General features: G+C 40.7%; 1 protein-coding gene across 2 annotated transcripts in view; it reads left to right on the top strand.

The window, feature by feature from the left end:
• The window catches only part of ATPAF1 (ATP synthase mitochondrial F1 complex assembly factor 1), a 45,981-nt gene that overhangs the window by 886 nt on the left and 17,728 nt on the right, over positions 1-27,367 (top strand). Inside the window, exons 2-8 of one of the 2 annotated variants that reach the window (XM_049879202.1) lie at positions 2,704-2,812; positions 7,201-7,251; positions 8,299-8,361; positions 16,808-16,858; positions 19,023-19,070; positions 22,155-22,250; positions 24,227-24,334. In XM_049879202.1, the coding sequence (XP_049735159.1) occupies positions 2,704-2,812; positions 7,201-7,251; positions 8,299-8,361; positions 16,808-16,858; positions 19,023-19,070; positions 22,155-22,250; positions 24,227-24,334 (526 nt within the window). The remainder of the gene's footprint in view (positions 1-2,703; positions 2,813-7,200; positions 7,252-8,298; positions 8,362-16,807; positions 16,859-19,022; positions 19,071-22,154; positions 22,251-24,226; positions 24,335-27,367) is intronic. The other variant, XM_049879203.1, reaches the window with a different exon arrangement.

Raw genomic sequence — 27,367 nt, 5'->3', positions numbered from 1 at the left:
GCGGCCGTCTCTCTGGCCTGGCTCCTTCAAGCCTTACAGCAGGCCAGCGAGATGGGCACTGTTAGTGTCCCCACTCTTCAGATGGTGTATATGAAGCTCAGAGAGGCTGAGTCACTTGCTTAAGATCACACAGCTAGTTAGTGTCAGAGCTGAGAGTCTCTACCAATCCTTGGCACTTTCCTCAGTTTCTGTCTTTGTGCTTTAGTTCTCAAAATGCTCAGATGGGCTCTTATGACAGCCCCGAGATGCAGGCAGCTCAGGGAGACCTGTCCCCATTATTGAAATGAGAAAATGGAGCCTTCTGGGATTAGAACTTGACTTGCTCGGGGTCACATACTGAGTCAGCTGTGGCCTGGCCCAGAACTAGGATTCCTAGGCTTCTAGCTGAGGGTCCTGACTGCAGGGAGTGGGGGTAGAGGGTCAAAGACTAACAGTATCACAATTGGATCATCACCTGAACCCTCTCCTTCAGATGAAGAAACTGATGTTGAGAGAGCAGGAGATTTACCAAAGGTCACACATCTGATCGAGGTGTAGAACGTAAATCTGACTCTGAATCCAGGGTTCTACCACTTCCCTCTGAGATTCCAGAGGGAAGGACCTGGAGAGTGGAGGGGGTTGAGGTGGGTGTGAGGGGGCTGTGGGAGGATCTGAAGAGGTCAAGTGGGAAAAGCTCAAGGAGATCAACGGTGAAATGAAAGGGGCTTAGGAGAGAATTTGGCAAGTTAGGCAGGCAGTTGTCTTAGGAGAGGAAACCAAAGACTGAGTAAACCAGTCTTTGAGTTCTGTCTCCCCTCTGCTCCTACTGCCTTAATTTACGCCTCTGTCATCTTCAGCCTGGACTATTGCAATCACCCTCTAACTAATCTTCCCCACTTCCAGTCTTGGGCCCCTTCACCCCAGTGCATCTCACTGTTACCGTAGTGATCTGACTCACTTTTTGGAAGAATGATGGAATAAATGAATGAATGTGTATTTTTGCTCTCCTTCCAATAACATTCAAATATGCTCAAGTATCTGTCATTTTAAAAACCTTACCTTAACCTGCATTCCCTTCCAACCTGCTCTCTTTGATCCCTTTCACAAACAAGTATCTCAGAATTGTCTACACACGCTATGAACACTGTATCAGTTCCCATTCGTTCATAAAATACTCATGAACAAATGAATGACTGGCTTTGCTCTCCTTCCCTACTAGATCATTCCCATCAGCATTCTTACATACCCTATTATCTCCTGAAGCACGAGCTTTCCAGGGCACCCCATTGGCCTCTAGATAATGTTCAGATCCCTTCGTGTTCCACACAAGGCCTTCACACCCTATCTCTAGCCTCACTTATTACCAGAATGTCCTTGGGGGCACTATGCTCTAACACAAAGGAATGAGGGTAGGGGGAGCGGCAGTGTAAGTGAAAGTATAGAGATACGAAACCATCTCAACCCTTTGGGGGAAGTTTTAGCAGATTTTCATCTTCATACCTACCTATAGCACTCTACTTATTTACATGTCTGTCTCTCTCAACAGATACTAAACTCCTTGAGTAGAGACTCTGTCTTACTTCTGTATCCCTAAAGCCCAGCAAGGTAACCAAAAGGCAATAGACACGAAGTGAAGTTTGTTGTATGAATGAAAAGGAGAAGGGAGAGAGTAAGTCATAAAAGACACTGAGTGAGACAAGAGCGGAAAAGATGGGAGTGCTCTCCAGATTCAAAAAGGACAGTACAAAGTTGAGGTGGAAGAAAAGCAGGGCCAAAAAAGGGTCACCAGAACCTGGGCCAGGTTCAGGAAGGGGCAAGACAGGACCTGGCCTTAGGTCCTAGACCAGATGGGTAGGGTATCATGAAATGTTTAAAAAGGAATTGCAGTCCTAATTGGTTACATATACTCACCAATTGGAGCATACTCACTAAAGCCAGGCTCTTCGAGGACCCAATACAAGCCTGTTGTAAGCCACTGGCAGGACTACACTGTGTACCCTCCTGCCCTGTTCCAGCCCAATATCTGGGTTTTTGCATCACACTCTTCTTTGGTGAGCTGAGAGAATTGGACCCAGCTCCAGGCACCCAACTATATTTAGGGTGTAGATAAATTGGAGGATGTCCAGAAAGCAGGTCCACAATGAGGAAAGATATACAAATCATATATGAGGAGGGGCTGAAAAAACTGAGGAATTTACCCTAGAGAAGAGGAACTTAGGAGGTCGCATAGAAGGAATGAAACATTTTCTCTTGCTCCTGAGGGTAAGAGTGACAGAGAGATAGATTTTGGTTCAGAATGTCTTCCTAATAAAAGATGTCTGAGAACTGGATGTGTTCAAGTAAAAGCTTGACACCTAAAAGGGATGCAGTAGGATTCCTGCCTGAGGAGGCGACCCAGCAACATTACTCAAAGTACCCTTTCTCACCCTAAGAATTCTAAGTACCTCTGAGGGATTAAGCCCTTTGTCACCCTAGGGAATAATCTGCAGGGGGAATATGCTACACAGGCCCCTTGAGGATTGATAGTAGTTCGAGAACTGGATTTCTGTTTTCACTTCCTTGATTTCTGTGCTCAGTCTTGAGGCTCAGTCCTAAGTAACTGAAGGCAAGTCCTTCAGCTCTGAATGCCTCTGTACTCTCTCTGTGGAGGTAGAATATGATGCTTCGTTATTTCAAAATCGGATAAGGCCCAGGTGGTTTAACCTTTGGTTTACCTTCCATCAGGTCTGACCCCGCTGCTTTTGAGTCTCGCCTGGAGAAGCGCGGTGAGCTTCAGAAGCAGCCAGTGGGGCACTCCAGGCAAGGTGACTTTATCAAATGTGTGGAGCAAAAGGTAAGACCTACCCCTTCTGTTTATATGGTTGGCTCACCAGAGCTCTACCCTACTCTCCACCCTCCCCCAACCCACAACCTTATCCTGGGAGTGGGCTCCTTGATAGGCCAGGTGGATGACATGAACATAGCCTTTCTACTGGGCTCAGTTTCCATCTACAAATGTGTTTCCTACTCTTTCTGGGCAAGGTGCTGTGGCCATGGTGGAGATGTAGAGGGATGAAAGGGGTAGTTCCTGCTCCCCAGGGGTGCAGCCTAGTGGACCGAAGCAAGGCACACATGCAGCAGGTGGTAGGGACCAAGAAGATTTCCCAGGGGAGGTGGGATCTGACCTAGGCTAGGAAGGATGGGCGGGATTTTGATGTAGAGCAGTGGTTGGCAAAATTTTTCTGTAAAGAGCCAGATAGTAAATATTTTAGGCTTTGTGGACCATTTGGTCTCTGTTGCTACTACTCAGCTTTACTGTTGTAGTATGAAAGCAACCATAGACAATAAGTAAGTGATTGACGTGGCTGTGTTCCAGTATAACTATTTACAAAAACAGGTGGAGGTTTAAAATAAATAAATAAATGGAAGGCTGGATTTAGTTTGCCAACTCCTGATGCAGAGGAATTGCCTTAAACAGAGGAAGAGCTTTGAAAGTAAAGGTGGGTTCAGGAGGCAATCGTGTAGCTTGCCCAGTTAAAATGGAGAGGAAAGCACTGGGGCTAAAGAAATAGGTTAGGCATTCACCTCCAAGCTGAGGCATTGGGGCTTAAGGAGTGGAGGCAGGATAGCTTACCTGCTAAGAGAATGCTCTCTGGAGTCAAATGCCAGGGACTGAATCCTAGCTCTTCCACTTACTAGCTGGGTGACTATGCGCATATTATATAAACCTCTCTGTGCCTCGGTTTGCTTATCTGTAAAATAGGTATAATAACAGTACCTATATCGTAGAATCGTGATGATGATTGAGTGAGATAACTACATGCAAAGTCCTTGGCACGTAATATGTACTTAATACATATTAACCATTGTTATCCTTAAGTAAGAATCAAAGCAGGAGTAGAACATGTTGAAAGCTGCGCATGGGAAGATTAATTCAGTGTTTTTCAAACATTTTGACCATGACCCATAATATGAAATATATTTTACATTACAACTCACTGCATACGTATGTGTAGGGTTGTATTGTTTTCAAAGCAATGCTTGCTTTTACTATGTGTAATGTACTCTTTATTTTCTCTTCTTTTAAAAAACTCTGACCTCCATCCACTAAGTTGATTCCACAGCCTATGATTTGAAACACTAACCTAGGGTGGTTCACAGAACAAACTGGATTGGGAGAGGCCAAAACCAGGGGGAATGTGCTGCAGTAAGCCAGACGTGGGCTGCTGAGAGCCGGAAATAAGGTAGTTGGAGTGGAAAACCAGGATTCTGTGTTAAAGTCAACTCAAAGATGTTTATTTTACTTGAAAAATAATTTTTTTTTTTTTTTTTGCCTTGGGCATCCTATTTTTAAGAGAACTCACTCATTCTTTTAATAACTGGTTGAGTTAATTAGAACAAGGTCAGTAGTCAGTGAGTTAATCATCGCAAGGTGGGTGAGCAAATTCAGCCTCCTGTGACAAACATCATTTACAGCTCTGTAAACAAACAACTCTCTACTACAAATATTTTAACAAATGCAATTTCCGATAATAAACATTTATTGTACCCAAGTTACGAGTCGATAACTCCTGGACATATTGCGGTATTATAAGCTTTCAATATTATATAGGAAAGCTTTGTCCGTTATTGTAAACAGACTTAGAAACTCAAATTAATGATAATAAGATTCAGAGTAAGTAAAGATTTCATTTAAATTATGGCAACTCTCAGGTAAATACTTGCTTACTATCTTTTTTATCTAGATAGACGAAGGCTAATGACTAGCCCTATACTCTTCATTTCCAAAGCCTTTTCTTTACTTTCAGTCATTGATTCCTACCACATTGGACTCAGCATCCCCCTTTTATAAAAAATTTTTCTTTTAATTCTCACTTTTCTACCCTGAAATTAAATCTAGACAATATAACCCACACATAATTTGGGGGATGGGAAGAATCAATATAATACCCTAACTATAATATCAGGAAAGTATTTTTAGATAAAATATGAATTTTAATATGTAAATTCTTATTTTTGGGCACAGCATTATTGTGAAAACTAATGTAGTCAGCTACATTTCAACTATGCTGACTGGTATAGGGATGTTGGTGACTTCAAAACCATGAGCTGTGTTATCAGTGACCTGAGATTCCACAATGTACAGTCTTCTCTCAGTTGTATACTAGTTGCATTTCTGGCAAACTCAGTGTTTATTAAAGCCAAGTTTTTTTGTTTTTTGTTTTTTTTTTTAAAAAGGCTAAATGGAGTTAGGTTCTAGGCCCGAAAAACCCCATTGCTGTCAAGGCGATTCCAACTCATAGTGACCCTATAGGACAGAGTAGAACTGTCCCATACAGTTCTACATCAGGAGCACCTGGTGGATTTGAACTGCTGACCTTTTGGTTAGCAGCTGCAGCTCTTAACCATGCCGCCAGGGTTTCCATTCAAGGCCCAGGTAATTATAAAAGGTTTTTTACTTGTAAGAATGCCTGGCGAGACATTGAAAAGTTGTGCAGGATGAGGGAAATATTCTTCATTATTTAGAACTCGTCTGCAGACTGTAGCTCATCTAGTATCTGGTGGTACCACTGCCCCTCCCATAAATGCAGGTATTACCATCCATTCAGTTGTTATGACAACAACAAAAAATTGCCCCCCAGATTTCCAAAGCATCTGTAGGGGGCAGTAATACACCCGTTTAAATGTTGTGTGAAGTGCTCGACACTTTTGGCTTATACTTTCAACTCTAATTTTAATTACCTTATTTCATCTATTCTGAAGCCTACATTTTTGTTTTTTTAGTTTCACATTTTAATATCTCTGAAATTGACATGAAAGTATTATGTTATTGTTTAACTGACATCATTTTCTGATACATAAAATAATGGTGCATCTTAAATCATTGGCATCTTAGCTTTGATAAAATGTAATACACTTATACTTGGTAAAGTACAGGGTCACTGGAAAAGAGGAAGACCCTCAATGAGATGGATTGACACAGTGGCTGCAACAGTGGGCTCAGGTATAACAACGATTATGAGCATGGCACAGGACTGGGCAGTGTTTCATTCTGTGGTACGAGGGTTGCTATGAATCGAAACCAACTGAATGACAGCTAACAACAACAACATACTTGGGGACTTAAATTTTTTATTTCTACAAGTGAAAATGAAACAAAGAATGGTTTGGAGGGACATTGTGGGGAAAGAATACATGGAGTTGGATGCTTGGTGATTAAAGGGTAAAGGCATCTGTGCAAATGGTGGCCTTTGTTTTGTTTTCCTGGTACACCAGAGCATCAGTGATATGAAGATGAGATGAAAATGATTCTTTCTCCTTTGGATGTTACATATAGTGATGAAGCTGCATTAGGATGCTGCCTGTGTATAGGGGTGTGGCCAAAAAGACTAGAGTGTATCCAACAGGTTTTCCTACACCAATTTGTTCTTACAGGTTCTGTGGGCATTGTTTCTGAAAGGTTTGGATTCATTAAAGCACAGAGCAACAAAAGGCAGACTTTTATGCCTTAAGAGTTTTTCAGCGTCAGAATCTCAGGTGTAGACTGTACTCCTTTGCTCTGAAAGACCTGATCTTGGACTGTGTTACTAAGACTTAGGACAACCCATCCCTACAATTAGAGACAATTCAAAATAGGACTTCCTGGCAGTGGCCTTTATCGGAGATAGTGGGCTAGGAGGGAAAATAATCACTTTCAGTTGTTCTTGGCCTTTTCTAGGCAGAGTCTAATTTGAGAAGAGAATATTAAGACTGAGTAGTGAAAAACACTATGTAGTCAGCTGAAGGACACCTGCCCTCAGAAGTGCTGTCAGAGATAAGAAGCAGCTGTGAGAAATACATCTAAGTTTCTCATCTGTGCTGTGGCTCAGTGTGGAGCACATCAGAGGGCAGAGCACAGGTAGCCCAAGCAGGTCTTACCCTGGGAAGGAGACCCTCAGATCCACAGTAGCAAGTATAGAATGGACTCTCGGTACTGTAGATGGAGCTTACTGACTGAGAGAAATCCCTTCTCATCTCTGCATCTCAGAATCTCAGTCACTGAGGGAAAATACTCCAGAGGAAAGTTGTCTCACAAACGACAACTCTTAGAAAAGTATGTACAAGATATTATATAGAGTGGAGAGAGCCGAGTTCTCAGGTATAAAATTACCTAATGGGAAGTTGGGTACCTCATCTAGTGTGGTGGTCTTTTTATTGTGAGTAAAGTAGAAATTAATACCCTTGTCTCATCATGTATTTCAGACAGACACCTTGGGGAAACAGCCTATGAGCAGAGGATTCACTAAGGACAAGGTAAGTTTTCAATTAGATAGAGAGACCCAATTCCGAAGTCATGTGGAACATCTGTAACAAGAGGCTGCAGATTTGAACATATTTACTGTAGTTTAGTAATTTTTCATGTAAGGTGATTTTCTAGCCATAGAGATGAAAAATTTTTCATAGTTTTTTTCGTGTCCTTGACATGACCCCTAGCATAGTGTGGGTCCTGGGAGTGCTAGAGGAAATGTGAAGAAAATGTAGTGATGCCCTTTTCTATGGGGAGTAGCTTTAAAGACAAAAAAAACATGTTTACGCTGTTAGTGATTTGCAAATAAGGAGCCACCCCTTGATAGAGTAGCAGTTAAATTAAAAGTAACATCCAAGCTTCCTGCTCTCATCAGCTACAAAGTGCTGCAGGGCTTACTGATAAGGGTGAAGCATTTGGGAAGTCGTGTAATGTTGTGTTGTGTTAGTTGCCATTGAGTCAGCTCTGACTCATGGAGACCCCATGTACAACAGAAGGAAATGTTGCCCTGTCCTGTGCCATCTTCACGATCATTGGTATGCTCAAGTTCATTGTTGTGGCCACTGTGTATTTCGATTGCCTTCTAACATAGGGGGCTCATCTTCCAGAACTATATTGAACAATATTCTGTTGTGATCCATAGGGTTTTCATTAGCTAACTTTCAGAAGTAGACCTCCAGGCCTTTTTTCCTAGTCTGTCTTAGTCTGGAAGCTCTGCTGAAACCTGTCCACTGTGGTGATCCTGCTGGTATTTGAAATACAGGTGTCATAGCTTCTGGCATCATAGCAACAGGAAAGCCACTACAGTACAACACACTGACAGATGGGTGGTGGTAGGAAGTACATTGTGACTTATAAATACTCCTCAGAAATAGAAAAGTAAAAATCTGCCTGGGCTGGAGGGCTTACTTCCTCTGAGCATGCAGGTTTTCTTATGCTTATTCTCTACTTACAGCAGATCTGCTTAACTCTCATGACACGTTGCTTCCCAAAAGCTGATAGAATTAAACGGTTTTTTTAATTCGGGATATTAATTGTCTTTTATTTTCTTTCAGACTCTCAGTTCAATCTTTAACATTGAGATGGTGAAAGACAAGACTGCAGAAGAAATAAAGCAGGTAATGGATGAAAATCAGTTGGTATACCTTATGAAAATGTGAACCAAATCTTTTTGTAGAGAGGACCATACACTTCCTGACACCTAGCCAAAATGTCGTAAAAGGCAAAGGTGAATTACATAAAGAACGGTGGCAAAAGAAAACTTGCCTTTTGTGATCTCACCCTGTATGTCTTATCAGCTCACATTCCCCCTTTATTTTTTCATTCCTATTGCCCATATCTTATTTTAAATCACCAGTACTCTCAACCTGGATTACTATACTACCTCCGGATAAATTTCCCCGCTCCCACTTCTCCCATTTCCACTTCACTTATCAGATCGTTACCAGTTGAGTCCTCTTAAAGCTTTGCTTTCATTATGGAGAAGCATAGTGTGTTGGGTAAGAACACAGACTCTAGAACCTGGCTGCGAATTTTAAATCATTGCTCTGCCACTTGCTAACTTACTAGATGAATGACTTGGACAAGCTTTTCTGTCTGTAAAGTATAGGCAGTAATACTGCTTTTTTCATAGAGTTATTGGAGAGATTTAAACTAGTTAGTATTTGTAAAGCACTTGAACAGTGCCTGGCACAGAATAAATGCTATATTTGTGTTTTTAAATACACGAATAAAAATAAATATGTTAGTACCCTGCTCACAAATGTTTAGTGACTCCTCAGATTCTTTTTCTTGGCATTTAGATCCTTCTATTATCATTGGACCTTCTGCAGGAAGCTTCCTGGACACCTTCCTTCAAAGCATTCACAATCTATCCTGCCTGTTTGGTCATTCCATACATCTTGTTTTACATTGCCCTTCACATTTTCATGTCTGTGATTCTTTTCTTTCTAACTAGCCTACAATAAGCTATTTACTGGCATTCCTTATAGCTCCATGAATTATATTTTAGGTATATTAAGAGGATCAAAATAATAACAATTTACTATATGTCAGGTACAGTGCCCAGTGCTTCATATGCATTATTTCGCTAAATTCTCATAACCACCTGGTAAAGTAAGTGCTATTATTCCCAATTTACGACTGAGGAAACTGTGACTTACAGGTATTAGTTAACGTAGTTAACGGCAGAGCTGAGACTCAACCCCATCTGTTTGACTTTGCATGATAGGCCCTTATAGAAAGTTGTTCCAGTTGCCATGAGTTTCCTTTGGATGCTATGTCATTCACTTCAAACATTTATTGAATACCTATTAAATGTCAGGCTCTGTGCTAACACAGACAAATGAGAGGATCCCCCATCCTCAAGGAGTTTTGCCTAGTGGAGGAACAGACACAAAAACAAATAAGAATAGCACAGGGTTCTAACTTCTCTTAATAGAAGCTTATACAGAGTCTCAAGAACTCAGACTGTGCCTTTGGGAAGAAGTGCCAGTGGAAGGTGAACCCCAAGCATATAATTTATGGGAGAGAGAGACCTGGTGTAGGAGTAGCCCAGGTTCATATTACAAGTATCATGGAGACTTATAAATTTAGATACAAATTTGTATTCATTGAAATAATTTTTGGGTAACTAAGGTCAACTACATTAGGAATAATGTATCAGTCTCATATATTTCAATGTTGGTTCATAAATTGCTAATATCACAAATTAAATCAAAGTAAGCAGAATATGCTATCCTTAAAATGAGAAGATAGTATTTTGACATGCTTAAAAAAAAAGAGCTAAGCAACCTTATAGGCTGGTTTTATAGAGCATTAATAGAGTGGTTTGCCCAAGTCTGGAAGATAATAGTCCTGTGCTCTGTTAGCCCACACCTTGATTGGTGTCTTTACATGGAGCCCTACATTTTAAAATGATAGTTGAAAAAGCAGAACAACTGTAAAGGAGGGTGACCCAGTCTTCAGCACCAGCTCACTCAGTTGTCACTTTGACTATGATGCCTTCCCTGACCTATGCCTTTGCTAATACTATCATTCCCTTCTTTGAACTTGTCTCTTATCTCCTACCTGTCCATCTTTCCAGCCTCCTGTTCACCTGGCTAACATCTGATCATTTTCCAGGATAGAACCCAAGTGTGTTCTCCTCTCTGGCACTCATTCTCTAACCTGGGCTAAAGGCCTCTTCTTTGCCCTCAGAGCATCCTGGGCTATGGGTGTGTTACATTATAATTCTCTGTTGCCTAACCATAAGCTAGACCATGCGCTTTTCAGGAGTACAGATGGTGTCTTTTATTTCTTTGCCCCCTGTGCCTGGCATATAGGGTAATATATGTTCAGTAAATCTCTTTAAAATTAATGAATGACTGCTGGAGCCCTTGACATGTAGGTGATAGTTGGAGCCATGGGAGAAAGTGAGAAAACAAGAATAATAGGCTACTAAGGCTGGAACCTGGGAAACTTTAACAACTAAGGCTTGAGAAAAGAAAAAGGAGCCAGTGAAGAAATCTAAGAAGGAATACTCAGAAAGGTAGGAGACAAGTTAAACCAACTGCTGTCAAGTTGATTTCAACTCCTGGCAACCCCCTGTGTGTCAGAGTAGAAGTATGTTCCACAGGGTTTTCAGTGACTAATTTTTCTGAAGTAGATCACCACGCATTTCTTCCGAGGCATCTGTGAGTGAACCCAAACTTCCAACTTTTCAGTTAGCAGCCAAGTGTGTTGACCAGAATAGAGTTATGGAAGTTAAGGGAGTGGTTGATGCTATGAGATGTTGTGCAGAGGCTAAGTAGGGTGCAGTAAATGACCACTGGGTATGTTATGGGGTGCAGTGCTATGAATTGCTTTTATATGGCCTTTCTCGCCATGGTCTTCTAACTCCCACCACATGATTGGGTGAAACTATGCAAAGAAGGTGCTGTGGCCCACCAAAAGGATTGGACAGCTTGCAATAATGCAGAGAAGATGCATGGTACCCTTGTGAGGGTGGGCCATGCAAATAAGGTATGTGGAACCCTAACAAGGGGATTGGTCACTTTTGCCATCCCACTAGGCTTAAATGAGCCATCCCACAGGCAGAAAAGGGGGACCTCACTACCACCAAGAAGAAGAGATGGGAGCAGAGTGCATCCTTTGGATCTGAGGTCCCTATGCCAAGAACCTCCTAGACCCAGGAAACAGAGAGAGAGAGAGCTGTAACACCAGAGATGGTGCAAGATGGCAAGAAGGAATGGCAGAGAAATGGCAACAGCAGAACCAGTAGACCAGCGTGAGATGGCGCAGCAAGCTTCCTGGCCCACAGAGTAAGGTGGTTATTGTGGGTGTGCCAACCCATAGAGTGAGAGCTGAGCACCTTTGAGCAGGAGGCTTCCTGGTGGAGTAGGGGTGCCTTTGGGCACTTGTCAGCAGAGCTAGGCTTGGTGTCCCACCGAGCAAACAAGCTGAGTGTCTTCAGGCTGAGGATTGCTGGCAGAATGGTGTGCCCTTGGGTACTTAACTGGTGGAGCTGAAGGGCTTTATAACACTTGCTCAAGCAGGGCAGAGGTAGGGCTGCAGGTCAGAGGGAGGCCTGCCTGCAGGCACGGCAGAGAAGAAGTTGTCCTAATTGAAGAACTGTATCCTGAGTCATTTCTCATCCTGAGTTGTAACTTGTTACTTCCTTAATAAAACCCATAATCATGAGTATTGTCTGCGAGCTCTGTGTGGCCATTACAGTAAGTTATAAAATCCAGCAGAGAAGTAGAGAGTGCCATGGAAGGGATGGCTGGTTCCAGAATTGGTAAAAAGATGGAGAGAGGAGGTATGTCTGACCTCTGCTTCATAGGACTCAGCCTTGGGCTGTTGATCTCGATTCTCCTTCCCCCTTTTCAATTTAGAGAAGGTCAGATGCCCTTGCTATACCGCCATTTTTATATGGGACCACCATCTGTCTGTCAGTTTGTTGTACGGTGGTGGCTTGCATGTTACTGCTGTGATGCTGGAAGCTATGCCATCAGTATTTCAAATAACAGTAGGGTCACCTTTGGTGGACAGGTTTCAGCAGAACTTCCAAACTAAGACAGTAGGAAGAAGGGCCTGGCAATCTACTTCCCCAAATTAAGCAATGTAAACCTTATGGATCACAAGAGAACATTGTTTGACTTGTTTTGCTTTGGACACAGCATCAAGAGGGTTCAGTTGCTAGAGGAGGACATCATTTTTGGTGAAGTACAGGTCCAGTGAGTGTGAAGGGGACCCTCAGTGAGATGGATTGGCACAATAGCCGCAACGATGGACTCGAACATGCTGGCGATCGCAAGGATGATGCAGGACCAGCATTGTTTTCTTCTGGTGTACATAAGGTTTCCATAAGTCAGAATTGACTTGATGGCAGCAATCTAAATGTTTTGGGAGGAACAGGGGAAGGGGTAAAGGTGAGATTTTCGTGGGTTGCTCAAATGAGTATAAACTTTTTTTTTAATTGTGCTTTAGGTGAAAGCTTAAAGCTCAACTTAATTTCTCATACAAAAATGTATACACGTATTGTTATGTGACAGTAGTTGCAATCCGTGTAATATGACAGCATACTCCCTCTTTCCACCCCAGTGTCTGTCTAGCCAGCTCCTGTCCCTTCCTACCTTCTCATCCTGCCTCTGGACAGGAGTTGCCCAGGAGTTGTGTATCTGCTTGAACTAAGAAGCACACTCTTCACGAGTATTATTTTGTGTTTTATAGTCCACTCTAATCTTTGCCTGAAGAGTGGGCTTCGGGAATGGTTTTAGCTGTGGATTAACAGAGCATCCCGGGGCCGAGGCTTCAAGGGTTCCTCCAGTCTCAGTCAGACCGTTAAGTTTGGCCTTTGAGTGTAAACTATTTCTAAAAATGTAGTATTTGATGGACAGGGGGAAGAAGGGAAATAAAATTCAAGGAGAGTCAGAGTTGAGAGAGGAATTTTTAAGTTGTAGAGAAATTTGGATATATGGAGAAGGCGCTGATGAAGGAGAGATTATAAGAAGAGAAAGGAACTATAGTTGATGGTACGAAATTCATGAAGAAATGAAAGGATAGAACTGATGGCCCAGATGGAAAACTTAGCTTTTGGAGTATGTGGGAAATAGCTAGTTTCTCAGTCTAGAGGTTTTCAAGCACTATGGTATCATTTTTTGTGGTACCATCTGTCAGACCAAATGAGTTCTGAGGTGATTTTTGACTGAATTTTGTGATTTTAGGACAAATCTTTTCACTTGTTTTCCCAGTAACGGGATATGTATTACGAGATGATTAGAAGGTCAGTTTGTAGCTAGGTTTTGACTTCTTTTTGTCTGTTATTAGGTTGGAGGGTAGGGAAGGGTACAAAATAGTGTAGTGGTAAAAAGGCTTTGGAGTCAGACAGATAGGAGTTGGAGTCCTGGCATCATTCCTTACTACTTTTGTATCCTTGGGAAAGTAATATCTCTAAGCTTCAGTTTTCTTATCTGGCATGGGGAAATATTAATACAGAGTTTACAGTGCTATAGAAGGTGAGATTTGATAATCCACATAAATTGATTAACATAGTACCAGGAACGTTGTTATTGTTGTTGTTAGGTGCCGTCAAGCCGGTTCCAACTCATAGGGACCCTGGCTTGGGTCAGACGCACCTTAATCCTTAAAGTGACATCTTTGCTTTTTAACATTTTAAAAGGTCTTTTGCAGTAGATTTGCCCAATACAATGTGTCTTGATTTCTTGAACGCTGTTTCCATGGGTGTTGATTGTGGATCCAAGTAAAATGAAATCCTTGACAACTTCAGCCTTTTCTCCGTTTATCATCATGCTGCTTATTGGTCCAGTTCTGAGGATTTTTGTTTTCTTTATGTTGAGATGTAATCCATACTGAAAACTGTAGTCTTTGATCTTCATCAGTAAGTGCTTCAAGTCCACTTTACTTTCAGCAAGCGAGGTTGTGTTATCTGCGTATCGCAGGCTGTTAATGAATTTTCTTCCAATCCTGACGCCACGTTCTTCGTATAATCCAGCTTCTCAGACTTGTTTTAAGACCTCTTTAAAGTGTTGAAAAGCAAAGATGTAACCTTGAAGACTAAGGTGTACCTGACCCAAGCTATGGTGTTTTCAGTTGCCTCATATGCACGCAAAAGCTGGACGATGAATAAGGAAGTCGGAAGAAGAATTGACACTTTTGAATTGTGGTGTTGGTGAAGAATATCGAATATACCCTGGACTGCCAGAAGAATTAACAAATCTGTCTTGGAAGAAGTGCAGCCAGAATGCTCCTTAGAAGCGAGGGTAGCAAGACTCGATCTCACATACTGTGGATATGTTATTAGGAAGAATCAGTCCCTGGAGAAGGACATCATGCTTGGTAGAATAGAGGGCCTCTGAAGAAGAGGAAGACCTTCAATGAGATGAATTGACACAGTGGCTGCAGCAAAGGGCTTGAGCATAACAATGATTGTGAGGATGTTGCAGGACCAGGCAGTGTTTCATTCTGTTGTATGTGGCATCACTATGGGTCAGAACTGACTCAGTGGAACCTAATAGCAATAACATCATCATCATAATCATTGATGGTGGTGATGGTAGTGGCCATCATCATAGTGATTCTGCAAAAATCTTCCAGCTGGTATCCCTGGCTGTAGTCTCCTACCTCTTATTCTGTTATGCAGAAAGCCACCAGTTAGCTCTTACCATGCTACACCTTGCTCAAAAGCTCCAGTGACTCTAAGTAATTTGGAACTCCTTACCCTGGTTCTGAAGGCCTCCAGTGATATGATGCTAAGTGATAAAAAGCAAGACACAATATCCCATATATATGCTATATACACTATGAAAGAAAAAATATTCTGAAGAGGACATACTAGAAATAATTATATAAAAATAGAAACTGATTTTGTTAGGGTGGTAGGACTATGGATATTTTCTCCCTTTTCCCTATTTTCTAATTTTAAAAATAATTTCATTAACTTCTATGATAAAAACATATTAAATAACAAAGGCAAAGAAGCAGAAACATACAAAATGTAGTAAGGAAATCATGAGTTGTTGGATTTAATCAGAGATTAGAAAATATATTGGGAAAGAGTAGAATGAGGCCAGAAATATAGATTGAGGCTGGATCATGGACACGCTCTGTGTTCATGTTTTTTCCTACTGTTATTTTGATTGTCCTTCGTGCTTTTGCACGTTATTGTCTCTGACTGAAAAGTCTTCCTCTCCTCATCTGTGACTCCCAAAATGCTTCCCGTCCTCTAAGGCTGAGCTTATATACAGCCTCCGTGTAGTCTCCCTTGATCATTTCAATCAAAAGTTATCCTATGAGATGCTTTTGTACTTTATACCTCTCATAAAGTGTCTAGGATATGCTGTGTCATAATAAGGTCATTTACTTATGGCTTTATCTCTGTCCCTAGTTAGCAACCCTCCTGTAAACAGAGTCTCTGGGTTGTATGCCTTGTAACCCAAAAGGTACTCAGAAAAATGTCTGCTGGATGATGAGTGATTGGGAATACACCTACTCCACACTTATTGACTATCTCATTATCCGACATTTCACGTTTACGACAGTAGTAAAAAATCTACTATCTATTTGTGCATTAACAATGTATGTCAGGCAGTAACAAACACAGAGGTGTGAGGCAATAGTGATGCTGACTGTGATGGTTATGGTTATGATTTTCGGTAGTTTGGCAGTTATGTAATGATGTACTTTGGCAGTTATGTAATGATGTAGTCATCCTCCATTTTCACAAAATGTTGATTTTCACATAATGACCTGGTCTTGGAACCTAACCATGTTGATAACTGAGGAGTGGGTATATTTTCTGCCTTTTGGTATTTGCGTGATGAAGGTCATCTGTGCCCTTCTCATTCTTTGATGCCATCCTGAGGTGGGACTTCTGATCCAACAGAGCCTATTTCTTCCTCACATGGAAGACTTTGTGGAAACAGGATTCCAAGAGCTGCGTATTAGAAGGCAGTGCTAGCTAATAAAAGCTGCCATTTATTTGTAGTGTTTACTCTGTGCCAAGCACAAATCTGTGTAATTTTAGTTAGTCCTCATAATAATCTTGTAAGGTTATTGTTGCCATTTTTATGGTGTTATTTAGAGATTTTTTTGAAATTTTCCCAAGGTAGCATGGCCAGTAAATGATTGGAGCTGGGTTCACACCCAGGTCCAAATGACTGCAGATCCTGGGCTCTGAGCATTTGCTGTCTTGGTCTCTGGAAGAGTCCACAACTGGCTAGGGAGGTGTGAGTTTGGGGAGGGAAGAGAAGATATGGAAAAAAAAAAAAATAGATTGTCATACACAAACCACATCTTGAGTGGAATGATTAACAAGGTTATTAGAGTCAAATTCTCTGACAGGAATTTGTTATTAAGGGTCACAGTTTAATCAGGTAGAAGAGAAGACGGTATTAAATCTTTTGTGTAATCATATACTAGTAATGAAAGCGTTATGTAGGATTTTTCCTCCCCATTATCAAATAGCATATTATGCTAAGAAATAAAAGCTGTCACCATTTCTTGGTGCAGGTTGTGAAGATTACCCACATGTCACAGACACTCTCTTTTTTTTTTTTGGTACAGATTTGGCAGCAGTATTTTGCAGCAAAAGATACAATCTACGCGGTTATTCCTGTAAGTAGTTTGGAGGGGAAAATGAAAGTGTTATAATAGGAAGGTCAATGCTCTAACCTTAGCAGGCAGTTGCCTTTACTTTTCCTATGTTTATTTCCTCTTGAGAACTTGTATATTACCGCTCTGAGGGTTTTTATTATGCCCTGAGCACCAGAGATTGGAAGCTCCATATGGTATATTTATGGTTCTTGTTTTCCCTCCTTCTGGTTTAGAAATGTCTCTTTGAGTCAAGGCTTGGACAAGGGAGCATGGTGTAAGTTCATGTTGCCAACCAATTTCCAAATGCCTTTTATTTCTTTTTGGTGTTTTCCAAAAGACAGGGCCTCTAGAGTAGCTTTCTTCCCTGCTGGTATGTAAGTGACTATGCCCGAGCTGACTCGAAGCCTCCTCGTAGGCTTTTTCTGGCATTTCCCTAAGCAAGTGGCATTTTCTTGGTTTTTCCCTTCCTGAAATTACTGTCTTAGATATTGTCACTCGCCACTGCTTGACCATTGAGATCTGTGACTGGGAAGGAGTGCCGCTGGCTTTCTCTGGTTTGGTGCCCTTCTGCTGACCTCCACTGTAAGAAAGCATTTGAAGTACTGGGTTGTCAGTCAGCTAGATCATCTTCTTCCCTGAAGAAGTAGCTTAAGTTATGTTTATATCAAGCACACAAATACATGCTAAGCTTACATGTGTAAGTGTAAGATTAAAGAGGAAACATTATAGGTGGAAGAGTAAAGCCAGGCCCTTTGCTTGTTAGAGGATATTGTTATCTCTTTTTCTCCCTCTTGCACATATATACCTTGGCTCTTCATGAGTTCAACAGCTAAAAGTTCATGATGCTTTGGATCTCTGATACTGACTCATTGTTTGGACAGGTTGTCTTAGCCTGGCTCACTGGCCTGATGTCAATGACATTTGTCAGAATCCCCTGGAGAGTTTGGAGCACATGGAGTATCCACTCTTCACACATAATTCTGACACTGAATAGCAAAGCATATATCTGGTTTTTCCTCCCTCTCATAAGAATGGCTCATAGCACAACAGAGAAACCCCTGAGGGTGCAGGAGATCAGTGGGATGCAGACGCCAAATTCTCATAAAAAGACCAGACTTAATGGTCTGACTGAGACTAGAGGAATCCTGGCGGTCATAATCCCCAAACCTTCTGTTGGCCCAGGACAGGAACCATTCCCGAAGACAACTCATCAGACATGGAAGGGACTGAACCTTCCATAGGAGAGAGATGCTGATGAAGAGTGAGCTACTTGTATCAGGTGGACACTTGAGACTGTGTTGGCATCTCCTGTCTGGAGGGGAGATAGGAGGGTAGAGAGGGTTAGAAACTGGCAAAATTGTCACGAAAGGAGAGACTGGAAGGGCTGACTCATTAGGGGGAGAGTAAGTGGGAGTATGGAGTAAGGTGTATATAAACTTATATGTGACAGACTGACTTGATTTGTAAACGTTCACTTAAAGCTCAATAAAAATTATTAAAAAAAAAAGAATGGCTCATAAATTATGGAACTTAAGGGATTGTGTTAGATATATTTTAGTTCTGGAGCTCAGTCTTGATGAATTTAAATGGGATTGAGACCTTTTGTTTTTGTTTGTGAGTTAATTTTTTTTTTAATTAACGTAATTTTTATTTTGTAAATCCTGTATTTTTTTTATTGTGCTTTAAGTGAAAGTTTACAAATCAAGTCAGTCTGTCGTACAAAAATTTATATACACTTTGCTATGTACTCCTAATTGCTCTCCCCCTAATGAGACAGCACATTCCTTCCCTCCGCTCTCCCTTCTAGTGTCCATTCCGCCAGCTTCTGACCCCCTCTGCCCTCTCATCTCCCCTCCAGACAAGAGATGCCAACGTAGCCTCAAGTGTCTACTTCATCCAAGAAGCTCATTCTTCACCAGCATCTTTTTCTAACCCATTGTCCAGTCCAGTCCCTGTCTGAAGAGTTGGCTTTGGGAATGGTTCCTATTCTGGGCTAACAGAAGGTCTGGGGCCTGTGACCACCAGGGTACTTCTAGTCTCAGTCTGACCATTAAGTCCGGTCTTTTTATGAGAATTTGGGGTCTGCATCCCACTGCTCTCCTGCTCCCTCAGGGGTTCTCTGTTGTGTTCCATGTCAGGGCAGTCATCAGTTTGTGAGTTAATTTTATTCCTTTCCAACCCACAGGAAGAAAAGTTTGATTTGATCTGGAACCGGGCTCAGTCATGTCCAACAGTAAGTCTCCAGTGACCATATGAAGATTGCTTATCAATACTGTCAAATAAGGGTGTTCCCTAACTGTCTTCGTAATCTAGTGTTGCAGTAACAGAAATACCACGAGTGGATGGCTCAAACAAACAGAAGTTCATTCTCTCACAGTCTGGTGGGCCAGAAGTCCAAATTCAGGGCGTTAGCTCCAGGGGGAGGCTTTCTCTGTCGGCTCTGGAGGAAGGTCCTTGTCATCAGTCTTCCCCTGGACTAAAGTTTCTCTGTGCAGGAACTCCGAGTCCAAAGGACACGCTCTGCTCCCAGCACTGCTTTCTTGGTGGTATGAGGTCCTCCGTCTCTTTGCTCACTTCTGTCTTTTATATCTCAAAAGAGATTGACTCAAGACACAATCCAGTCTTGTAGATTGAGTTCTGCCTTATTAACCTAACTGCCACCTGTCCCACCTCATCAATATCATAGAGGTAGGGTTTACAACACATAAGAAAATCACATCAGATGACAAAACAGTGGACAATCACACAATACTAGGAATCATGGCTTAGCCAAATTGATACACATATTTTGGGGGAGACACAATTCAATCCATGACACTAACCAGTTCCGTTATGCGCCGTGCTGTCTTACATGTTATAGTGCTCTGTTTCTCTGACAAAGATGCTCTAATGCTGATTATACTAATCAGCGAGATTTTCAGCCCCATGAAATCATATGGATTTGGCCCAGTACATCTCTGGCTATTTAGCTGTCTGACACATCTCAGCCCTTTCTGATCTGGACCTCAGCCTGTCACTGTAAGTGCATATTGGAATGCACCTGAGGCCTTAATCTTTCTATCCTCCTTAAAATATTGGCAGTTTTATTTGCAACTTTGGCCATGCTATCCTGGTAATATGCGCCTAAAAGCAATCATGAGGTTATTGCTAGGATAATGAGCTACCAGAAAGCCTAAAGGGAAGAGAATAGGTAGACCAGCTGACATGGCGTCAGTATGATTTCTAGGGTTCTCAAAAAAATTTCCAAATATGGCTGAGAGAAAATCAAACCTAAATAAGTGGAGAGATGTATCATGTTCATGAATTGGAAAAGTCAGTATTGTTCAGATGTTAGTAGTCCTCCCCAAGTTGATCTCTAGATTAAATACAATCCAAACCAAAATCGCAATAGACTTTCTTTTGTTCGTTTTTTAGAAATTGACATGCTGATTCTAGAAATTTATTTGGAAATCCAGAGGACCTAAAATAGCCAAAACTATTTTGAAAAAGAAAAAGCCTAGAGGACTTATATTTCCTGATTTCAAGACTTATTATAAAGCCAAGGTAATGAAGACAGTGTGGTACTGGCATAGAGATAGACACGTAGATCAATGGAACAGAACAGAGAGTCCAGATTTAAATCAGCATATATGTGCTAGTTGTTTTTGATAAAGGTCACAAGGTAATTAAATGAGGAAAAGATAATCATTTCAACAAATGGTGCTAAAACAATTGAATACCCATATGCCAAAACCAATGAACCTCTACTCTTACCTCGGAGTCCCTGGGTGGTACAAATGATGAATGCACTCTGCTGCTAACCAGAAGGCTGGCATTTAAAGTCTGCCCAGAGGTATCTCAGAAGAAAGACCTGGTGATATGCTTTCAAAAAACCAGCCATTGAAAACCCTATGGAGCACAGTTCTGCTCTGACACGCATGGGGTCACTGTGAGTCCAAACCAACTCGACAGAAACTGGTTCGTTTTTCACCCTTACCCGCCCTGTACAGATGTAGTCCCATTCCAATTATTTCACCGTAAGTTGGTTCTGATGTAAGTCAAATACCTCATTTGTTTTAGTTTTCATTATTATTGTCTTTTATTATTAGTATCTTTGTAAATCTAATCTTGATTTGTCCTTGAGGGTTAGAAACGTTACGTATAAACTTACAAATAAATTTTAATACATACATACCTAAAAAATATATAAATAGCATTTTGTCAGTTGCGGTAATAACTCCACTTGTGGAAGGCTCTGGATTACCTGGATTGTCCCTGGGAATGGGGATGGCATTTCTAGTCAGAAAACTAGTGAGAGTTGTCTATATGGTCCTTTTCTTTTTTTCATGTATTTTGCAGTAACATCTCACTGCTTCCCGAATCTGTCTGTCAACTTTAGCAAAGCAATCAGCCTTTGTGTCCATGTTTTCAAGCAACTGAAGCCCCTGATTTAGTTTAGAAAAAAACCTTAGCTAATCCTTTCACTGTAAAATTTTTTGACAACTTCTCCCCTTCCTCTTCCTCATTATTTCTTTCTTCATCATTTTTTTCCTCTGCTACATGGCCGTGTTTTGTATGAATTGTTGAAGGGGAAACTAATTTGCTATGTAAACTTTCACCTAAAGCACATTTTATTTGACAATAAGAAGACAATTTCATGACTAACGTATGTTAAACTGATTATACTTTGTTTTGTTTTGGCACTATTATCTTCACTGATCACCAATTTTAAACATCTCAATCGTAAAACTAATCATTTCTTGGTATTTAGTCTAGAGCCATGCTCCAGTGTCAGCCTCAGCTGATAGAATATAAAATGATTAAAGTAATCGGACCAAAAGTTAACTCAGCAGTATTAGAAAGTTTAGAAATTGGAAAAGATGCAAATATTCCTAAATAAATTGTGGTATATATCTGCAATAGCATTCCAGACAACAGTGAGAAGAAATGAATTAGAGTTATGTTTATCAACATGGATAAATCTCAAAAGCGTAATGTGAAGTGAAAAAATAAGTTGCAAAGGGATGCATACCTTTTGATAATATTTAGTTTTTAAACATTCAAACAGAACTATTTCTTACTTATGGATATACACATTTAAAAACATGAATGAGAATGACAGACATCAGGGGAAGCTTCAATTGTATCTCTAATGCTTTCTTGGGCAGGTTATAGGAAGTATATGAGTGTTTGTTATATTACCACTTATGAATTTCACAATTAAAAAAATATATATTTTTAAAACCAAACATTGAAGAAATGGAGGGAATGATACAGGTGATTGGGCGTAGACCAAATGACTTCAGTTATTTATCTCTTGTATTATGTATCTCCACAGTTTCTGTGTGCACTACCAAGAAGGGAAGGTTATGAGTTCTTTGTAGGACAATGGACAGGTACTGAACTCCACTTCACTGCACTTATAAATATTCAGGTAGGTAGCTTGTTCTCTTCCCCTAGAGGAAGGCCTTGATGAAGTTTTAGATCACAAAGTATCTACCAGCTCCAGCAAGACTTGCTGTGGCACTGATAAATTGGCATGTTCTGTGAGTTGGACTAGCTTTCTAGGTTTCTAAGTTCCCTGCTCAATAGCTAGAAATTGGAAAAGACCCAGAATCACCTGGCACTTTCTTGTCTCTTCCTCAGACACCTGTAGAACTTACTGCATGTGCCTTACTTAACAAACATGGGAGAGTTGTGGTGGTTATCTTTTTTAACCGTTAAGGAAGGCGCCATGTCTTACATGTTTTATTAACAAGTCCACACCTTCCAGGGTGCTAAGTACATAGGTTCTATTCAATAGGTGGTATTTTATTTGCGTCCTTTCTTTTTCTTTTTTTTATTCCAAATATTAGTTTAAGGAGTTAGATCTTTTTACCAAATGATACAATAAAATATTTTTTTTTAAAGTTAGATCCAAAATAGTCAAAGCTTTTAAAATAAGAGTCATTATTCAAAATCAGATCATGACTGGAATTGGCATTCTATATTAGGGAAGCAAATATGGCAAAAAAAACAACCATATATGACAATATTGGAAACCCTGGTGGCATAGTGGTTAAGTGCTACGACTGCAAACCAAAGGGTCAGCAGTTCGAATCCACCAGGTGCTCCTTGGAAACTTTGTGGGGCAGCTCTACTCTGTCCTATAGGGTCGCTATGAGTCGGAATCGACTCGATGGCACTGGGTTATAACAATATTGAAGTTCAGGGAAAGAGGGTGAAAGTAGAATGAGGGGACAGCTTTTCCCTTCATTATTTTTATAATTTAACGATGATTTATTGAGCACATACTATAATAACGAACATTTGATATACTTACTATATTGCATGCCAGATGTTTTACATATGTCATTTAATCCTCACAAATGTTTTATGAGGTAGTTAATGTTATTATTTCTATTTACAGAGAAGGAAGTGGGCTTGGAGAAGTTAGTTTATGCTGCTAATAAGTGCTAGAGTTTGAGCCCAGGTTATCTGACTCCAAACCCTGTGGGCATAATAACTATGCTGTTGCATTAGGAAACCTGCTAGGGCCTGAAGATCTATGAGACAAGGTCCCTGCCCTCATGAAGCTCATACACAAATACAGGAGAAAGATCCAGAAACATAATTGTGAGCAAAATGATGACTATAATTTTAGAAATAAGCTTGGGAAAACTGAAAAGTTGAAATATTAAGAATACCTTAGCTATAGTTAGGTATTGATAATTAAAGGAATTCTTGCTGAAATTTTAGAGATGAAACCCAGGAATCTTTTATTTGAATGTGTAGTTGTTCCCTCCTACACTGTGTGAGGGCTTTATCTTTGAACCCAGGCCTCCGACAGTAAACTCTTCCTAGTCTAGACTCGAGGTCTAGTAACGAGTCCATTCTTTATGAAATTCTTATCTCTGATTTTACACCTCCTCCCTCCCCAGATTGTATTTTAGAACTGCATATTACAAATCTGGCCCATGTGCAGACTCTTCAGCTGTATGCTACAGCTTGGAAGAGCTCAGTCTTCAGAGCCAGGCAAGGGGAGTCGATTTCAGCTGTGAAATGCACTAGTCCATAAAAGGGGCAATTATACAGGCACAGCGCTTTCTTTAGAACTCGATTTGGTAGCTTCTTGTGCTGTGTTGTTTTTAAATGTATGGCCACAATGAAGGATTCACTGCCTACTGTAAACATTTTCTGGGAAGAAAGCCAAACCTTTTCCAATTGAAGACACAAATAACACTATGCAAACTGTCAGTTTCATCGGGCCTCAGCAGGTGTGCCCTTCCTTCCACATTCCAGTCCTCCAACTCACTAGCCACCCAAGGGGCTGTTAAGAGCCAGCATTTTCTCTGGACCCTCTATTGCTCTGAAATTGCAGTTTGTTGTGGTACTGCCTTATTGAACCTTGATATGTGTTCCTCCTTGCAGACCCGAGGGGAGGCTGCAGCCAGCCAGCTCATTTTATACCACTACCTTGAACTTAAGGAACAAAAGGGAATAGTGTTGATGACAGCAGAAATGGACTCCACATTTCTGGTAAGAGTCAACTTTTACATCGTTGGATTTACCTGGTAGCCCTGAAGGTATTATTTTTCTACCAAAGCTCATGAGAGGTGAAATTCCAAAGACCTACATGTACCTTCTTACTTAATTTAAAGTTGACAGTAATTTTGTCTTGCGTAAGTTCTTCTATGTTGATATTAGTACAAATCCTCAGCCACCTTTTCGGAATTCTAAAATCAAAAAGGCCTGAAAACAAAGTTTTTTTGGCCACAAAACCTCATCTGACTTGAACTCATTTTACTGTCGTTGTTCTTAAACCCAAACCCCACTGCCGTCAAGTCGATTCCGACTCATAGTGATCCTATAGGACAGAGTAGAACTGCCCCACGGAGTTTCCAAGGAGTGCCTGGCAGATTGGAACTGCCGACCCCTTGGTTAGCAGCCGTAGCACTTAACCACCATGCCTCCAGGGTTTCTGTTGTTGTTCTTAAACCCACTGCCATCGAGTCGATTCCGACTCATAGTGACCCTATTGTTGTTCTTAGGTGCTGTTAAATCAGTTCTGATTCATAGCGACCCTATGTACAACAGAATGAAATGTTGCCATCCTCACAACTTGAGTTGTGAGGTATGTTAGAGCCCATTGTTGCAGCCACAGTGTCAGTCCATCTCATTGAGAGTCTTCCCCTTTTTCACTGACCCTCTGCTATACCAAGTGTGATGTCCTCCTCCAGGGATTGGTCCCTCCTCATAACATGTCCAAAGTATGTGAGACAAAGTCTCACCATCTTCACTTCCAAGGAGCATTCTGGCTGTACTTCTTCCAAGACAGATTTGTTTGTTCCTCTGGCAGTCCATATACTCCAAGAACATATTCAATATTTTTTGCCAACACTGCAATTGAGATACATCAGTTCTTCTTTGGTCTTCTTTATTCATTGTCCAGCTTTCCCACTCATATGAGGCAGTTGAAAACACCATGGCTTGGGTCATGCACACCTCAGTCTTGAAGAAGACGTTTTTGCTTTTTTAACACTTGAAAGAGGTCTTTTGCAGGAGATTTGCCCAGTGCAATACATCATTTGATTTCTTGAATGCTGCTTCCGTGGGCGTTGGTTGTGGATCCAAGTAAAATGAAATCCTTGACAACGTCAGTCTTTTCTCCATCCATCATGATGCTACTTATTGGTCCAGATCTGAGGATTTTTGTTTTCCTTATGTTGAGGTGTATCTGTACTGAAGTCTTTGATTTTCATCAATAAGTGCTTCAAGTCTTCTTCCCTTTCAGCACGCAAGGTTCTGTCATCTGCATAACGCAAGTTGTTAGTGAGTTTTCCTCCAATCCCGATGCCGCATTCCTCTTCATATAATCCAGCTTCTTTGATTAGCTGCTCAGCATACAGATTAAATAAGTATGGTGAAAAGATACAACCCTGACACACACCTTTCCTGACTTTAAACCACACAGCATTCCATCATTTTGTTCGAACAACTGCCTCTTGATCTATGTACAGGTTCCCCATGAGCACAATTAAGTGTTCTGGAATTTTAATTCTTTGCAGTGTTATCCATAATTTGTTGTAATCCACACAGTCAAATGCCTTTGCATAGTCAATAAAACACAGGTAAACATCTTTTGGTATTCTCTGCTTTCAGCCAGGATCCATCTGACATCAGCAGTGATATCTCTCGTTCCACATCCTCTTCTGAATCTGGCTCAAATTTCTGGCAGTTCCTGTTGATGTACTGATGTAACCGCTTTTGAATTACCTTCAGGAAAATTTTACTTGTGCGTGATATTAGTTATATTGTTCAGTAATTTCCACATTCTGTTTTATTCACGTTTCTTTGGAATGGGCACAAATATGAATCTGTTCCAGTCAGTTGGCCACGCAGCTGTTTTCCAAATTTCTTGCATAGATGAGTGAGTGCTTCCAACATTGCATCTGTTTGTCAAAACATCTCGGTTGATATTCCCTCAGTTCCTGGAGCCATGTTTTTCACAATGCTTTCAGTGCAGCTTGGACTTCTTCCTTCAGTACCATCTGTTCTTGATCATATGCTACCTCCTGAAATGGCTGAATGTTGTCCAGTTCTTTTTGGTACAGTGACTGTGTATATTTCTTTTATTTTCTTTTGATGCATCCTGTGTCATTCAGTATTTTGCCAGTAGAATTCTTAGTATTGTAACTGTAGGCTTGAATTTTTTTATTCAGTTCTTTCAGCTTGAGAAATGTCAAATGTGCTCTTCCATTTTGGTTTTCTAACTCTAGGTCTTTGCACATTTCATTATAATACTTTGTCTTCTCGATCCACCCTTTGAAATCTTCTATTCAGGTCTTTTACTTCATCATCAATTTGCCTTAGCTACTCTACATTCGAGAGCAAGTTTCAGAGTCTCTTCTGACAATCCATTTTGGTCATTTCTTCTTTCCTGTCATTTTAATGACCTTCTGCTTTCTTCGTGTATGATGTCCTTAATGCCATCCCACAACTTGTTTGGTCTTTGGTCAGTAGTGTTCAGTGTATCAAATCTGTTCTTAAGATGGTTTCTAAATTCAGCTGGGATATACTCCGGACTGTACTTTAGCTCTCATGGACTTGTTTTAATTTTTTTCAGCTTCAACTTGAATTTGCATTTGCTGTTGATGGTCTGTTGTATAGTCAGCTCCTGGCCTTGTTCTGACTGATGATATTGAGCTTCTTCATCAACTTTTTCCACAGGTTTTGTCGATTTCGATTCCTGTGCATTCCATCTGGTGAGGTCCATGTGTATAGTTACCTTTTATGTTGTTGAAAAAGGTATTTCCAATGAATAGGTTGTTAGTCTTGCAGAATTCTATCATGTGATCTCCAGCATTGTTTCTGTCACCAAGGCCATATTTTCCAACTACTGATCCTTCTTCTTTGTTTCTAATTTTTGCATTCCAATTGCCAGTAATTATCAATGCATCTTGATTTCATGTTTGACCAATTTTAGACTGCAGAAGTTGGTAAAAAAAAAATCTTCCATTTCTTCATCTTCGATCTTAGTGGTTGGTGTATAAATTTGAATAATATTGGTAT

The sequence above is a fragment of the Elephas maximus genome, chromosome 3 (genome assembly GCF_024166365.1).
Source record: "Elephas maximus indicus isolate mEleMax1 chromosome 3, mEleMax1 primary haplotype, whole genome shotgun sequence".
Lineage (NCBI taxonomy): Eukaryota > Metazoa > Chordata > Mammalia > Proboscidea > Elephantidae > Elephas > Elephas maximus.
Note: the sequence above shows the minus strand (reverse complement) of the source record. Positions and strands in the feature narration are given on the sequence as shown.